At 41.7% G+C, this 18,668-nt stretch overlaps 1 protein-coding gene across 4 annotated transcripts in view; it reads right to left on the reverse strand.

Moving 5' to 3' along the window:
* LOC147255859 (paired box protein Pax-7-like) overlaps nt 1–18,668 on the reverse strand; it is a 66,525-nt gene that overhangs the window by 33,737 nt on the left and 14,120 nt on the right. For all 4 annotated transcript variants that reach the window (XM_086213890.1, XM_086213889.1, XM_086213888.1 and 1 more), the window contains exon 5: nt 7,651–7,850. In XM_086213890.1, the coding sequence (XP_086070016.1) occupies nt 7,651–7,850 (200 nt within the window). The remainder of the gene's footprint in view (nt 1–7,650; nt 7,851–18,668) is intronic.

The raw sequence follows: 18,668 nt of genomic DNA on the forward strand, positions 1-18,668 counted from the left end.
AAATGCTGCTGCCCACGTGTTGATGAGAACTCGTAGAAGAGACCATGTCTCTCCTATACTGGCTTCTCTGCATTGGCTCCCTGTCAAATTTAGAATAGAATTCAAAATTCTCCTTCTAACACACAAAGTCCTCAACCATCAGGCTCCTTCATATCTGACAGAGCTCATAGTCCCTTATTATCCAGCTAGAACCCTTCACTCCCAGGATGCAGGGTTACTTATGGTTTTAGTTCAGTTCAGTTTTGGTCCGGGATGCAGACACCCTCTCTACCTTTAAGAGCAGACTAAAGACCTTCCTTTTTGATCAGGCTTATAGTTAGGGCTGCTTAGGCTGGCCCTTAGATATGCTGCCATAGGCTTAGAGTGCCGGGGGATCTCCCATGGGGCACTGGGCTTCTCTCTCCTCCTCTCTTTCCTCTCTCCTCTTCTCCTATATGTGTCATATATAAATCATACTCATACGTATTACTAACCAGTCTTCTTCTCCGGAGCCTTCCGGCTCCCCACTTCCCAGATCCCAAGTGCTGCTGGAGGAGGCTACAGACCTGAAGAGGCTCAAGCTGCCACCCGTAGCACCACCTGCACACGTCCCCATCCATCCATCAGTCTCATACCTTTATCGCTCTCTTTATCTCTGTCCCACTCTTTCCTTCTGCATATCTGTCTCTCTCCATTATCTGTTTTTGTCTCTGCCCCACTCTCCTGCTCTCTTTGCCCCCAACCGGTCAAAGCAGAAGGCCGACCCCATTGAGCCTGGATGTGCTCAACGATCCTGCCTGTTAAAAGGACGTTTTTTTTTTCAAAGAATTGTTGTGTGTAAATTCATCGAAGGAGTGTGGTACTAGACCTGCTCTACCCATAAAGTGTCATGAGATAACTTATGTTGCGATTTGGTGCTATATAAATAAAACTGACTTGACTTGACTTGACTTGATTAACACTAACTTATCCACGAAAACAGATTTCTGCACTCACTGGCTTGCACCAGATATGTGAGCACCACTTGGCATTGTAGCACATTGTTGTAAACTAAATTGATATTGAAATATATAAATAAACAAACATAATAGGATCTTCGCCTGAAGTACCTTCAGGCTCAGGCCCTAATTAGGTCTACACTGGATTATTGGGTTGCAAGTTGGCAGCAATTAGACTCAAGAAAAAATTATGTTGTGTGGCAGAAATGTTTTACTATTAGTGAGTTCTGTGACATTTTATGATTTACACCTAGCCCAGTAGCATGTGGGTAACTCTTTTGTTGTTACTCAATTATGGTGTTATGTTATCTCAGTGGTGCAAGGTTTTTATTTCAGAAATGCATAAATCACAGCTTTAATATGACAAATTTTGAACTCACTTATAACTTATTTTGAAGTAAGTTTGCCAATGGTGGAGGTATGGGGTGGCAGGGGGTGGCCAACTCATGCTGAATCCTGGCCACCCTATTGGCCACCCTGGCCCTGATCCCAACCTGATGCAACCACCGCATCACAGTTGTCACTACTTTCTGACATGCAAAACCTTTACTGCACTGCGACGACACTACTGGACACGTTAGATGTATGCACATCTTGATTACACATCCATTTTTTTAGGCGCAACAAAGATACTTTGGTTGCGTCCAGAGTTCTGGAGACGGGACCAAGGTCACATAACAGGTTAGTTATAATATCAGCAGGGAGATTCGCATTTTGATGCTAGCAAGCTCACTAACAAGAAAAGATAGCAAAAAGTATAAGCATTGTCTAACTTCTTTATGCATTGGTGACGTCATCCTAACTATATAACTGTAATATAACTCTAATAAAAATCAGCTGTTTTTCATATTATGTCTGTGTATACCTGATAGAACAAGAGAATGAGCTCATAGTGATCACTACAGGCTGAGCTGAACATCTCCCAACCTGAGTCCTCTCAACACAGTAAGCAGTACAGTTGTCTGTATATTGTGCTACATTTGTATCGTGTAAGCATCTTTGTTACTTTACTTGCAGGAACAAGGAAAAATTTAGATACACAGAATATGATTTGATCTTTTTCATCATTACCTGTATTCCAAATATTGTAGAGATGTGTAGCTTAGGTCCCCTTACAGTGAGAAATAGCCACCACAAAATGATCACATCAACATCCTGGCCACCCTGCAAAAAATTTCCCTGCTCCATCATTGTCTGCAGCTACATGTTTTTGCTTGTAATAGGCTAATATCTACTCTATAACTGTCCAGATACACTCAGGAAATATCTGCAGAAGCCCCCAGCTGCTGGAGAGGAAACATCTGATGTCCGATCTAAGCAAGTCAGTTCCAATAAGTTCACTTGTGGTCTCTGTGTAACTTAATTGATAGCACTGTTATGTTATTATTATTATTATTATCATCATCATTATTATTATTATTATCATGCCTACAGTCTATTTAGAGTATCAATTAGCCTAGTCCCCATCCATCCATTTTCTTCCGATTATTCTGTTAAGGGTCATGGGGGGCTGGAGCCTATCCCAGTGGCCTTCGGGCAAGAAGCGGGGTTCACCCTGGAAAGGTTGCCAGTCCATCGCAGGGCCAACACATATAGACCAACAACCACTCACATTCACAGTCACACCTACGGTCAATTTAGAGTATCAATCAGCCTCGTCCCCTCTCGAAGTCTTTGGACTGTGGGAGGAAGCTGGAGTACCAGAGAGAACCCACACAGGAACAGGGAGAACATGCAGACTCACACAGAAAGATCCGGCCGCGGCTCAAACCCAGAACCTTCTTGCTGTGAGGCGACAGTGCTAACAACTGCACCACCGTACCACCCTATTATTATTGTTGTTGTTGTTATTCATGGAGTGTCACAGTAAGTGTGAATTGTTGTCTTTCTATAAGTGTTTGTCCTGCGATGGACTGGCGACCCGTCCAGGGAGAACCCCGTCTCTCGCCCGAAAGCTGCGGAGATAGGCTCCAGCCCCCCACGACCCTTAACAGGATAAGAGGAAGAAAAGGATGATGATGATTATGATGATGACGATTATTATTTTTATTATTATTATTATTATGTTAAATTTTACAATTATAACAGCTATGGATGTTCTGTCTGTTTGTATACAGCTGCAGGTAAATCATCATCCAGTGCCACCACCTCCAGAGCTCCAGCTACCTTAAGTGAGGTACAGCTTGCAGCCTTAAAGTATTAACTAATTCTGCTGAACATAGCACCTTTTCAATACATGTTGTTGAAACAAAAATATTTGCTGTCACTAGGAGGACTGAGTGACTTTGTTGATAACATGTTAACAACAATATTTCCAAAAGGGAATGCAGTTGTTAATATTTAATAATTTATTCATTCTTTGATGTGTTCCTTTGTTTCTTAAGTCATTTTAAAATATAAAAATATACTGTTTGTCTTGAGACCATTGTTGTCCCTGATGTTTGAGGGGGGGCACCGAAGCTCGAATTCGCCGAGGGCACCAAAATGGCGAGGACTGGCCCTGCTCATGTCAGCACAGAATACTGGTGAAGTTTAAAGCACAAGATGTCTGTGTACGTTCTCATTCATCCAGGTCATCGTAGATCGAAGTGAAGTAAAATCTGGTCAACTGGACATAAGTTTATCTTAAAGACGTTTCACCTCTCATCCGAGAGGCTTCTTCAGTTCTAGTGAAGAGTGTGGAAACTCCAGCTTATAAACCTATGTGGGAGTGGTCAGTGCTATTGTGGTGGAAACGACCCTCCCGAGACTCACCTGGCCTCCCCAAACGACAGTCGTTGTGCGGTGTCAGGGAGTTTCAGGGGTGGTCGTTAGGGAGTTTCACCGACCACTCAGATGCTAATGGGCTGTGCTGGCATCAGCCGTTCCACATGGGTCTTTCAGCTGAGCTCTTTGGGGAAGTTTTGAAAGGACTTGGTTGTAAATAGGTGAAAGGAAATGTCGCAGTCCACCTCCTCTGTTCAAAGATGGTTTCTCTATCCTGACGTGGATGGCTTCTTTAACTCCTCTTTCAAACCATCTGTCCTCTCTGTCGAGGATTTGGACATGGTCGTCCTGGAAGGAGTGGCTTTCCTCCTTGAGGTGGAGGAAAACCGCTGAGTCCTGTCCTCCAGAGTTGGCTCTTCTATGTTGGGCCATGCGCTTGTTGAGGGGCTGTTTGGTTTACCCTATGCAGAGATCCGTGCAGGCCTCACTGCATCTGACAGCGTATACCAGATTGCTTTTCTGGCTGTGAGGGGTGGGATCTTTGGGGTGAACCAGTCTTTGTCTCAGAGTGTTGTCTGGTTTAAAAGACACAGGGATGCGGTGCTTATTATAGATTCTCCTTAATTTCTCAGAAACCCCTGCCACATAGGGGATCACTATGTTTTTTCTCCTGCCTTCTTCATCTTCCCTCCTCCTGGAGCTCTCCTCCTTTCTGGACCTGGAAGAGGATTTCACAAAGGTCCAGTCTGGGAAGCCACAAGTTTTAAGTGCTCTTTTCAGATGCTGCTGTTCTTTTTTCCGGCCTTGGACGCTGGTGGGGATGGTCTCCGCTCGGTGTTGCAGCGTCCTGATGACACCTAACTTGTGCTCCAGAGGATGGTGAGAGTCAAAAAGCAAGTATTGGTCAGTGTGGGTGGGTTTCCTGTACACATCCACCCTCAGGCTCCTGTCCTCTTGAATGTAGACGTCGCAGTCCAAAAAGGGCAGATGGTTGTCTTTCACATCCTCTCTGGTGAACTTGATGTTGACGTCTACCGAGTTGATGTGTGCTGTAAACGGTTGTACCTCCTGAACCTTGATCTTCACCCAGGTGTCATCAACGTATCGGAAACAGTGGGTGGGGGAGGGTCCACTGAAGGAAGTCAGGGCCCTCTGTTCCACCTCTTCCATGTATAGGTTGGCCACGATAGGAGATACGGGAGAACCCATGGCACAGCCGTGTTTTTGCCTGAAAAACTTCCCTCTGTACTGGAAGTAGGTTGTGTTCAGGCAAAGGTCCAGAAGTTGGCAGATTTGGTCCGGATTGAGGTTGGTCCTGTTGCTGAGGGTGTTGTCCAGCTGTAGGCGTTTCTTCACTGTTTCCACAGCCTCCACGGTAGGGACGCAGGTGAACAAGGAGGTCACATCGTAGGACACCATGGTCTCATCTGGGTCCAGCTTGAGTTCTCTAACCTTGTTCACGAAGTCCATGGAATTCTGGACGTGGTGGGGGGTTTTCCCTACCAAGGGGGCTAAGATGGTGGCGACGTGTTTGGCGATGTTGCACGTCACGGAGTTTATGCTGCTGACAATGGGTCGGAGCGGGGCACCTTCCTTGTGGATTTTGGGGAGGCCGTAAATCCGTGGAACTGCGTCTCGGGGTGACAGCAAAGTTCATTCCTTTGGCAAGGACGTGTTTCTCAGGACTGGTGAGCTCCCTGTTGGATAAGTTCCTTATCCACCTGTCCTGTGAGTCCGCACCCCGAAACATCTCCCGACTGTGGACCTCATCACTGCCACAGAATCCGCCATCAAGAAGAACAACCTCTCCACCACAGAAGCAGATGAACTACGACTCAAGGTCACAGCGGACTCACAGGACAGGAAACCCCCCCACCACGTCCAGAATTCCATGGACTTCGTGAACAAGGTTAGAGAACTCAAGCTGGACCCAGATGAGACCATGGTGTCCTACGATGTGACCTCCTTGTTCACCTGCGTCCCTACCGTGGAGGCTGTGGAAACAGTGAAGAAACGCCTACAGCTGGACAACACCCTCAGCAACAGGACCAACCTCAATCCGGACACTCATCAACAGAATCGGAAAAAACTGAACTTGATAACTTTCAATTAAAGTGAATACAAATCAAAACAAAATGAAAATTACATAGACCCTCAGAGAAATTTCTACGGGACACAAACACTGTGACACAAGTCGAAAAGGAATGTAAATATAGATTGAGTAATTCTAATACAGAATACATAGAAAGAAATATATAGATCTTATATTTATATATTCAAGAACGACAAATACAACTGTATTACACTTTAAAAACAAGAAAATTTTCTGTAGAGATTTCAATATTAATCTACTCAACCTCCATGAACACAATTCAACCACAGAATTAAATTCACAGTACCAGCTTGTACCCCTTAATCACAAGGCCAGCTAGAATAATTACACATAGAACTACACTTATTGACAACAATGATAATCAGGTACAAAGCACAAGATGTCAGCAATTCGCTGAAATAAGACTAATGAAACAAAGCTGGGGCAGCATGATGGTGCAGTGGAAACGCGTCCTTGCCAAAGGAATGAACTTTGCTGTCACCCCGAGACGCAGTTCCACGGATTTACGGCCTCCCCAAAATCCACAAGGAAGGTGGAACTCTGGAAAGAACTTTCAATCTTTTTGTGTGGAGTCTCCATGTTCTCCCTGTTCCTGTGTGGGTTCTCTCTGGTACTCCAGCTTCCTCCAACAGTCCAAAGACATCAAGAGGGGACGAGGCTGATTGATACTCTAAATTGACTGTAGGTGTGACTGTGAGTGTGAATGGTTGTCTGTCTCTATGTGTTGGCCCTGTGATGGACTGGCAACCTGTCCAGGGTGAACCCCGCCTCTCGCCCGAAGGTCACTGGGATAGGGTCCAGCCCCCCGCGACCCTTAACAGGATAATCGGAAGAAAATGGAAGGATGGATGGATGAATGCATGGATGGATGGAAACAAAGCTGGAATAATGTCTATATGAAGGACCCTCAATGTTACACATGAGGCACATGACACATTCCAACTACTCTCTTTGAAAATATTGCTCTCTAAAGAGGAAATTTGTGGAACAAAACCATACAGAAAAGCCATTGCTGACTGAGGATATATCAACTGCATGCCATCAAACAGCTATTTAATTCAGAGATTGTCAATAATTTTACTGGTCTGGCCAGAGAAAATGCCAAGAGTAAAGATTGTGTAGAAATTAAATATACTGTACGTTAAAGTACATGTTGTGTGGTCAGCGTGGTTCAGACGAAAGGATTCAAAGAGCTTGTTAAACAGCAAGTGCAAGTTTTAATGAGATAGCATCAAGCTAGCAAAGTCATAGAAGCTAGCTCTAACAACTGACTGCTGGTCAGCCCTTAAAAGCAAAAAAGAACTCAAAACTACCTGTCAGACCGTCAATGCCGACTGTGAGATGGGGTCCACATCCTGTTCAAGAACCAACTCCAACAACCTCACAGAGACACTGACTCGTGAAAAGTTGGATGTCACAGCCTACATCCATGATAATGCCATAAACATTGCGACCGTCACCATGTGCATCCCCAGTGATTCATGTTATGGGCCATCATAACTTGCCATCAAAGCCAGATTAAAAGGAAAGGGCTTCTCATATGCCACATCATTTAAATGCAATTAACTGGTTAGTTTTGGGTTAATAGGTGGCAGTCTGTCAAAAACAAGATGAACCAAAACTGACCTTCCAAGTAGCAATAAATAAATGCCAATAAATATGTAAAATTGCACCGGCCAGATGGAGACATACAGACAAAAACTTGTAGCTGGAAGAAAAAAAAAATCCTAGGTTGCATTTTCACTGTTAATAAGAGAAGATGATTATTGGTGAAACCTTTACATTCAGTCCATCAACTTCAAAGAGACAGGGAGCAAAAATGGCTGGAGGGACGAACAGATATCAGTCAATTACCTGGACCCGAGCCTCTGTGAGTTTGGTCCTCTGAGCCAGCTCCTCCCTCGTGTAGATATCAGGGTAGTGGGTTCTTTCAAATGCCTTCTCCAGTTCCTCCAGCTGCTCTGCTGTGAATGTCGTTCGACTCCTGCGTTGTTTCCTCTTCAGTGGGAGATCAGGCTCCGACTCCACGTCTGAAACCTCGTCCATTCGACTGCCTGGACAAACAGGATACACTAGGTCACCCCATGACACTGTGAATACACTGTATGGTGAATAAACTACGCAGACTAATGCTGAGGTATGAGAGTGACGTATTCATATTCAAGACCCTAAAAGTACTCAATGAACACAGTGAACAGTGAGAGCCATCTAACCCAAGAGCCATCTAAGTCACCCTACTACTAGTAGGCTAGAAGGTTTGGAGGTGATCCTTTACACCTTTCTGAGGATTTAATGCACAGATTAGTAGTAGATCTTTTCAAATTGACGTTAAAAACAACATTCATTTTGCAGTCTTTTCTGTAGGTAAAGTGTTATTTAAGGGTGTTTGTGTTCGTGACAAGCTGACTGTTACTCTGGTCTGTAGGGTCACTATCACACACATTTCAAAAGTTTTCACTGAAAGACCGTACATTTTCCATCCTTCCATTTTCTATATCGTTTATCCGTTAAGGGTCGCAGGAGGGGGCGGAGTCTATCCCAGCTGACATTGGGTAAGAGGCGGGGTACACCCTGAATGGGACACCAGTCCGTTACAGGGAAATCAGAAGCAATTAGGGGTTCAGTATCTTGCTAAAGGATGCTTCAACATGGTCACTCGGGGAAGTGAGGATCGAACCAAGGAACCTTCGGTTGCTAGACAGCCACTCTACCTCCGACTCATGCCGTGCACCCAGGACATTTTTAACCCACTATATTATAACTGTGTATGCGAGTGTGTGTGCGAGAGAGAGAGAGAGAGAGAGAGAGAGAGAGAGACAGACAGACAGTGAGATAGACAGACAGAGAGACATAGAGACAGAGACAGAAGAGACAGAGAGAGAGACCCTTTCTTCACATTTGAAACAAACATCCACTGTACCTTGCGGATAAGCTTAAAAGATTTTGGTGATCAAAGGTGACAGTCACATTTTGCAGAGGTGTACAAGAGCAATGCGGTATTTCTAGTGTATTGCATGGCCAAATTTTTCCAGTCTTATTAAGGCCTCAAACATTGTTCAAAAGTTAAAATTAATGTTGCAGTCTGGTATCAGTCTTTTTTTTTTCAACAAAACTTTGTTCATTCCATATTGTTCATACATCCATATTATTCACATACTGTACATCTTTTCAAGTCAGCATTGCAGTCTAGCATCAGCTTTCTGTATTCACATTGAAATATCTTCAGTGACTACATTCTCTTATTATTTCTGTCCTAATATGACCTGTATTCATGTCATCCACAAATGGTATCCAATTACAGTAGCAGGAAAGTAAAATCCTTATTCAGCAAAGTAAACTCTAAACAGTTAAAGAAACAAACATCAAAGCTTACAAGAATATAAGTGTAGTTTATTTAACCCACCTGTTAAATGAATTTCTTGTAAATGCTAAAAATATCCTCATTGATGGAAATTATCTCGGAACATCTACTGGCAACACAGTGCAGCCTCTCATGTTATCATATAAATTTCTAAAAAATATTTATTTCTATAATATGTGTGTATGCTTTTGTTCATTTGCGCCTGTGTTTTGTTTTGTTTTTTTATTTTAGGATTAATTCTAGGTTTTTTGTGTTAATTTGCTTGATTGTGTGTGTCTGTGAGTGTGTGTGTGTGTATGTGTCTGTGTGTGTGAGAGAGAGAGCGTATAGGAGGGAGAGAGAGAAAGAGAGAGATGAATAAACGCAGTAGATCCAAGCGCAGACCATGTCAGTTTTGAACACTAAACACAGCAATAAGCATCATCAAAACTTTGCAAACACACAGAGAGAGGGAGGTAGAGGAAGGAAACATGATGCTTCAAACTGCTCCAATGACTTTTCTGAAGCCTACATGATTTCTCTGTATGGTTATTTATATGACAAAACATTTCCTTGTAGTATTATTCTATATCAAAACCTGCATATCTCAGCATCCCTGGGGGCATGGTGCTGAGAGTTAGAGTGGAATGAGCAGTGTTAATCTCTCCAGACCACCTTGCTGGTGATAAGTGTCGTACCATTCTTTCACTATAGGCCTAAGGGCAGCCCAGGCAAACACTGGCTGGCTGAAAATAGTCCTTATGTATTTATTGTGCAGCTGATTTCTCTCACACACAAGGTATCCATGCTACTGTTCAAAAGGAGCAGCGGAAGATTATCTGATGCGTACAGATATCCACTCCAAAAATGAGGCTGCTTACCAGGGTTGGTGAGTAGTTCGGATTTATAATTCTCTGCTCTAGACTAGTGGATGGCAGATCCAGTGCTAAAGTACGAGATATTTTAGTTTTCATTGACATCACTTGCCTTTATCTAAAACCAAAATAAAAAATGGAATAAGGGAAGCATCAATCAGTCTTTCAGTCCAAATATAGATATGTGAGCTTTGGATACCAATCTGATACTAGTTTAATTTATCTTAATGCCTCAGTTGTGTTGTGAAGCACTGCTCTGCTCACTTTATACAGGTTATATAGGTTTCTTGAGCTTGCATTTTCACTGTGAACTGCTCCAAAAAAAAGCCAGGCGTGAGTATACCTCAGATTGGTACATAGCTGCTACTGACTCAGTCCTCTATGCTTTACCTAGATTTTCCTTCAAATCCAGTCTCCGTGAACTAGTCTCAGTTTCATTCCCTGCCATGCTGGTGACCTTTTTTGCCATGCCTAATATCTCTGTGCATCTAGTCCATGACTAGCAGCAAACACCAGCCAACATTCCCCACAACAGACATGATGTTGAAATATTCCATCTTGAAATGGCTGAAACTCAACAACTGCAAAACTACAATGTTCATCTCAATTAGCAAATAACTTGGACTCATTCATTGATCCCATTACACACAGACATACACATAAAAAGTTTGTTTACTCCTAGCCTGGTCACTGCATCCCATCTCTCTGGTAAGTGAAGCACACTGTCACACCTCTGCCATGTCATCAGAACACCATCGCTCTTGAAACTAGTAGTGCTGGGAGCACAGCAAGACACACACACACACACACACACACACACACACACACACACACACACACACACACACACACTTCTAACCTCAAGTGTCATCCACTGAGTGCCCTACAACCCACCCTAAACCTTGACACTCCCTCTTTTTTACCAGTCACTGAAAGCAAACCCATCCTTTATACTGTACATGAAACGGACCTTCTCATCTCAGTCTGCACTTCAGAGTCCACTGCAGTTAGAACAGCCCCACCAGGATCCTGACTGAAGTGAGAAAACACTCCTACAATACACCCATCTAACTCTCACTGCAGTAGCTCCCTTTTCTCTTACAGGATAGATTATAAAATACTTAACTCTTCAAACCTTCTGCTACAAGCAAGATCCAGCAACAACTAGATCCTCTCTGCCCCAAAACCAAGCCCCAAACCAGCTTTCTGTTCTGACTGCTTCCCACCTGTGGAATTACCTCCCTGATCACATGAGGACCCCACAGATCAACAATGTTTTTAAAAGACTTAAAACTTTTTTGTTTTTCACAGAGCCTACTCTTAATACCATGTTACCCACAGACCATACACACACACACACACACACACACACACACACACACACACACACACACACACACACACTACTCATGATTATCTTTTTTCGAAATTTGTATATTATTGCACTGGGACTATTTACAACTTTTATTGAAAATAATAATAATAATAATAATGGTGATGATGATGATGATGATGATGATGATAATAATAATAGATGTATGTGTTTTACTATATTGTTGACTTTGGCATTGTTATCATTCTTTTTATAGTTATTCTTTTCAGCTATACGCTGTATGTATATATATATATATATATATATATATATATATATATATATATGTGAAAAGTGCCTTATAAATCAAATGTATTATAGTTTTTATTACAGTTTTCTCACAATGAAAATTTACTTTGTGAAAGTATTGATGGTGGAAATGATGTTATATTAGTACATGATGGAATCAGAAGAGTTGCTTGCATTCAAATTTTAGTCTTGTCACATTTTGTACTGACACTGAACTCTTAATGTGTTAGAATGTCATTTGTCTCTAGAAAAAAATGTTCTCTGCTGTGTAGAAAACTTGAGACTATTCAGAAATGCACTTCAATCCAACAATGTTTTGATTTACATGTTCTGCAATAAAAGGTCTCTTATATTTCAATATCTTCTTATATTTTCTATGTAATTTATTTGTATCTATATTTACTGTAAATGTCTAACAATGCATTTGCACAACAAAGTACTATACTGCACAAGTGCATCAAAAATGCATGTGATGTTGAAACAAAAAAAATCGAGTATTGAATGGTGACACCGTAAATTGATTTAAGAATTGAGAAACTCCCCTCAGTCTGTGATATTAGGGTTTCTCCTGACAGACAGTTCATCAATTTGGGAAATGTTACAAACATCCCAGAGGCTCTTCATGGAATATACCCTGGAGAGATTTGACAGTGGGATGAATCATTGTGCATGTGATGACCTACAAATTCAAAGAATTTCAGGGTTTGAAAAGTACAACTATTCAACTGCGAAGCATGTGCATTTGGTAATTGTGCAAATAGTAGAATACTATTTTAATTTGCTATGCACAACACCAACATTTTTTTTCATTTATTTTATATTGAAATGCTCTCCAATGGAACAGTAATTCGTAAATATGAAAGGTTAATAGTTGTTATAAATATTTGTGCAACAACTGTATTGTGTTGAGAAATTATATAATACACATTTTTATATATTTGTGTATATATCTATATCTATAGATATATTGATATAGATATAGATATAGAGATTAGTTTTTTCTTCACTGCTTATTGACTGGCTTGAATATGACAGCTTTCTCTGTGCGCTGAAGTTGGTCATGTGCTGGTGAAAAAAGAAAGAAAATCCCTATTAAACTGGCTTAGACAACGACAGGGTCGGCTCTGTAGTTTAATTAAACAAGGAATTATGGGATTAGTGCAAGGCTGCCATTACAGGCCACTGGAAGAGTCTCATGGAGAGTATCTTTTTGTATTCCCCCACTTGTGCCCCCCTTGAAAGCTCCTGCGAGAGAATTCTCAATGGATTACATGTGGCCACAGGACATGCTGCTGCATTAATTAAATCAATTCTGCATCATTTTAGTCCCTGCAAAGCTTTGTTTTCCTAAAAACCAAGGTAAAAAAAAATATTTGTACACATGCACATCTTCAAATAAAGCCTCTATATTCAGTACACTGGTTGTTTGTTGCTGGTAGGTTGGTGAAGAGATGGGGGTGGAAGGGATTGCTGCAAAGCAATTTGGCACTAACTCAGCGTGACAACACTTGAGGCCGCTGCAGTGGGCTGGGATCACTTTCCAAAAGGCACCTCCAAGTCCTCGGGGTGCTGCTGCAACGTGATGGACTCTATTTGTTTTCCCTCATGATGCTGCTGGATTTAGGAGAGGAGAGGTGCAGAGGTTGGAGGGAGAGAAAGAGGGATGGGAGGGAGGGAAAATAAGGCTTCCTTATTGCCTTACAGTATTTTCTGTCTTCCTCTTGCTCTGCACAGATTTTGTGTGAGGAAAATGTCCATAAAGTCTGTTTTTTCTTGTTTGCCTATTTGTTGTTGTTTTTTTAATTCCCCTTCCAAACAATCACTTTATTTTCCTTTGACAGTAGGCTACCGACGGTAGATTTGCATGGCAATATATTAAACTACAGGCAGGAAAACACAGAAAATATTTTTTCCAGACTGGATTACGATAGGAATGGACGTGAGTCATGGTTTCACCAGATGGAGAAGTCACCAGGAATACTTGAGATTGATTCTTTGCAGAGATACATCTATATTTAGAACCTATCTTAAAAAGCAAGGCATCAGGGAACAACAACATATGCATTGCATTATTTTCAATCAAAACAGGTACAGTTACAATTTGATTTTAAGAATTTTTCATAAATAACAGAAAGGCAGTATAAACGAATATTAAATAAACGTGTAATGTCAACTATCCAACTTGATGAGGTGAAATTCTCTCAGAAAAGGGATGCAAAAGTCGACCTCATTCACAGGTTTTTGCTTGTCGACACATCAGATGCATTTGCCTCCAAATCAGTATATTCATCCCATCAATCCATTTTCTATAACACTTATCCGTTAAAGGTCGTGGGGGGTTGGAGTCTATCCCAGCTGACATTGGGCAAAAGGCAGGATTCACCCTGGACGGGTCGCTTATCTGTCACAGGGCCATCAGGAGCAATTAGGGGCTCACTATCTTGCTCACAGACATTTCAACATCGTCACCGGAGGAAGTGAGGATCGAATCAGCAACCCTTCGGTTGCTAGTCAGCCACTCTACCTCTGAAGCATGCCACCCCTACATTCATTCATTAGGCTGGTATTCAAACTCAAGTCAGAGCTTCCTGGGCCTGCTGCCGAGTTCGACAATAAAAGGGTGAGATAGCAGAGACAATGGGCTAGTCATGACAAAATGATAGTGAGACTAGGGAATAGGTCACCTAATATTAGTAAAAACCAGAGAGGGGCAAGAAAGTTGTGTGACTATACAGAACAGAGTGATTAGACAATGTAAGCTTGGCTACCAACAACAAGCTTCCAACAGAAGCACTTGTCTTCTGGTCAGAATTTTTTTTAGAGTGAAGACATTTCTGACAAAACCATCCATCTATCCATCCATCCATCCATCCATTTTCTACTGCTTATCCTGTTAAGGGTCGCGGGGGGGCTGGAGCCTATCCCAGCGGATTTCGGGTGAGAGGCAGGGTTCACCCTGGACAGGTCACCAATCCATCTCAGGGCCAACACATAGAGACAGACAACCATTCACACTCACAGTCACACCTACAGTCAATTTAGAGTATCAATCAGCCTCGTCCCCTCTTGATGTCTTTGGACTGTGGGAGGAAGCTGGAGTACCAGAGAGAACCCACACAAGCACAGGGAGAGCATGCAAACGCCACTCAGAGAGACCGCATGCTTGAGTGCTGACCACTGCACCACCATGCCACCTTGACAAAACCATTGAAGTAATAAAGTACTGCTGACAAAAAATGCAGACAAAAAAGATCAAGATGCTTCTTGACAGCAAGCAATCAGCAATCCATTTCTCACACCCATCTCTGAAAGACAAGTCTTCAGGAGTATCTGGAGACACTGTTGTAAATGATCTCAGAATGCAGCTTTGAGTATCTGATAATTCTGTCATTAAACAAAAATCAATGAGGTTCAACGAGTTCAACAAAAGACTTAAAAATTTTCATGAGGATCCCACCTGCCTTGGAATTGGCAATAAATGTTATTTGCCATTATATAATCTGCATTTTCTTTTGAAAGTGTTGTTTTGTTGTGTGTTTCGTAAGCAAATAAACTCAGGACGATTTGAATGTCAATCTAAGCGAACAGCCGCTCTTGGAAAGCACCAGGCATATCAGAGCACAATGTGGCCAGCAGTGTCCACGCAGCTGTGCTGAAAACCGGAACAGCATTGGTGGTTTGGTATCGCATGCTAGCAGCAGCTCCATACTCGCTTTAGATGGCAGCACAATGCAGATTCCCAGAATGGAGGAGAATAAAGTTTGACAGACCGGTGTGGATCAGGAGGGTCAGCTCCTCTCTCCAGCTGATAATGGGAGGCAGAGATTATGCTAATGAGACAGACGCCTAGAGCCGATAGAGGGGCTCAACCTGGACTTCATCTTTGTCTCCACCAGATCCCTCGATTGGCATGCTATGTCTTATCAGGAGAATGTGAGCATGGTGCAGTTCCACACGTACGTACGCGCACGCACACATACACACAAACACACACACATGCACGCACACATACACACACACTTGCAAATGTGCTCCAGTCTAAATAAAAACACTTCAGTTTTCACACAACAGCTCTGTTTTGTTACAGTATGAATACGATTAGAATAGGAACACATCCATGCTTTAATTTTTTTTTTTTATCAGATCACTGGTATTGTGTGCAAAAGCTACAAACACTCTCTGTCTTTCTCTACAAAAAAACTCAAATGCAAATCGCATTTAACAATTATGGACTCATTCTAGCCAGAGCCAGTTTTTCAATGTTGTAATAAAATGGAACGTTCTGATTACTTAATAATGATAACTGTAATTCCATTTCACAGCCACTGATTTGACTTTCCCTACACTGAAACTGACAATAGAGTAGATGTAAAGGTGTATTTTTTTATTATTTGTTATGATTTGAAACATGTATTTCCTTTACTATGAATAGAGTTTTAAATATAAGGAAGTCCTGAGTACTTTTGGTTTATATAGAGTCTCTGTTGAGGACTGTGGGGTTAAAACCACTTGGTGTTGTAGAATTTTACAATAAACAACTAAATGAAGGATGGTAATATTCTTGGTTTTCCATCTTAAACGTCCCCTTTAGGATTTAATGCATGAGAAACAGGCTGAAGTGTTCTGTTTTTTAACAAGGGTGTATGGATAGGAGGATTTTAGAGTGGACAAGACAGGGATTCAAGAACCCCCTTTCATGAAAATGCTGAATACACAGATAGAAGATCCAAGTCCCGTCCATCAGATTGTGGGCTGTAAACAGTGTTTTCTTGCTGAGAATACTGACAATACTGTTCCCACTTTGACCAAGACATGGGGACAAAGACTGACAGAGCTCTGGAGAGCTGCATGAAACTACTTATGGGTCATTTTGAAAATCATATTAGTTCCAGTATAATTACAATCAGGATCTGCTTTCAGTTTTGCTCCATAGGCTCTGACCAGTTGAATACACTACATTTGCTCAACAATTGATGAATTTATTAGTGCAAAACCATGTCTTTCTCATAAATTGGCCTGTTGAAGCATCAGTTTTGTCCACAGCTGTTATGTTTCTGTGCGTGAGAGATGAAAGAAAGAGAATATCGCACTAAAGGTCCTTCCACGTGTGCTTTCTCTGATAAGGGTCTCTTTCTCTACTATCTGCTCAGCCTCAGGGCAGGATTTAACCCACCTGCCTGCTCTCCTCACTGCCAACACTCACTCCAGGACTCCCTTCAAAATGACACACTGTCCAGTCAGTCACAGAATAGAAGCTCTTGAAAAGGATATATACTTGGTTAAAAAATACCTTTGACTATAAGGTTTCACATTATGAAAGTCTATAACAAAACTAGGCCTGCGAGGCACAAGGCTTCTCTCAAAACATTTTCTCTCTTTCAAGTAGGTGCAATAAAAAAAAAAATCATATGAATATAAACATTTTCAGCTGAAAGGTTTGGAAGCATAGATTATACAATACTGAGTGTGGGCACACACATGAATATAATTAAAATGTTAAATGAATTTTTGTTTTTACAAATCAGGTCACAATTGTTTGACTAACTTAATTAATAGACCTTTGTATTACTGAAAACTTACTTTGTGGACAGCGGTATTTTTACATTTTCTCCATCATTCCAAACACCACACTTAACACATCGATATGGTGGAAACTTCCAGTAGTAGGACTACCTCAGGACACTTTCCTGTCCTATGCTGACGAGGCTGAAGAATTCTGACTAGAGGAGAGAGAAAACAGATGGGGCCAGAGAGAAGTGGAGAGGAGCTGTCACGGCTCTGAAGTCTCTTTGGATGCCTCTTTCTGGTCAACTGCCTCAGTGACAAAAAGAGGGTTCACCTTAAACAACAGAGGCCCAAGAATATCTCAGGGCTTTTCAGTGTCAATAGTAGCTGCACCTCAGGGTGCTGCCAGCCATAAAAGACCATGAGCAGCACCGCCGCACTCTGCAGGACTTCAGCAAACTCGCCGACTGACTCACTAATGCTGAGCAGCCAAGCAAAGTGCCGCCTGCATATTTAGGATTGAAAGAGGTCAAACGGTGCTGAGGCGTGACATGGAGCTCTTACATGGGGGAGGTTGTCAGAACATTAACTGAATTTATCGAACATCAAGTTTCACATTCCTGCCTAGCAACATTTACCAGTAAAATTAAAATACATACCAGTCCCACAATAGTAGCTTCACACCTGCTGTGGTTGCAAATTTCATGAAACCTAATATTTAAAAAATATGTTTGAGCCTGTCATTGCAATCAATAATTCACCAAAATGTAATCTACTGAAATATGAATACAACAAAATCCATCTGTACACTTGAAACTTGGTCCACAAGGTTATTATTTATTGAATATATTTCATAAGTCAGACATAATGCACTGTATCAGGGCATTATTCATCATTATTTATACATCTTTATTTTACTACTTAGGCACATTTTCATTTGACATGCAGATTTTTATGCTTCTGCTGACAATACAAGGACTTGAATATAAATGCTCCACTAATTGAGGCCAACGCCAAACTTCTACAAATTATTCAAAGAACACAAAATAAAGTCAAATAAAATCTGCCAGTTGGCACCAGTACCGCACCATCAACAAAGGCTTCAAATTCAAGCCCAAGTGGGCAAAACTGAGCTGAAGCCGAGACCAGAGCCACGATGCTCCTATTCACTCAGTTCAGTATTGTTCCTGCCTTTGTTCCACTACAGCTCCAACACAATAGTATTTATTCATGACAAATGCAGCAAAAGTGTATAGTAAGCAGCAGCAGGAGTGAAGTATATGCAACGGTGGCAGTTTTACAGTGATGAGTAAAATGTTTTCCAAAAGATTTAGGAACTCTGTATTGTGTAGGGAAAAAAGAATTGAAGAATCTTAACTTTTGTTGCCTCACAAGAGGAAAATACATGACTGCAGCCACAAGCGTATAGTTTCACAGAAAGCTATAGGAGCTATTACAGGCGAGCTGTGTGCCCTAAAAATGCTACATAGAACTGGCACTGAACTCAATCCAGCCCACACAAAGATGCTGG

This window comes from Aulostomus chinensis, chromosome 9 (genome assembly GCF_037954235.1).
Source record: "Aulostomus chinensis isolate RoL2024-O1b breed Wild chromosome 9, RoL_Achi_v1.0, whole genome shotgun sequence".
In the NCBI taxonomy this organism is placed as follows: domain Eukaryota; kingdom Metazoa; phylum Chordata; class Actinopteri; order Syngnathiformes; family Aulostomidae; genus Aulostomus; species Aulostomus chinensis.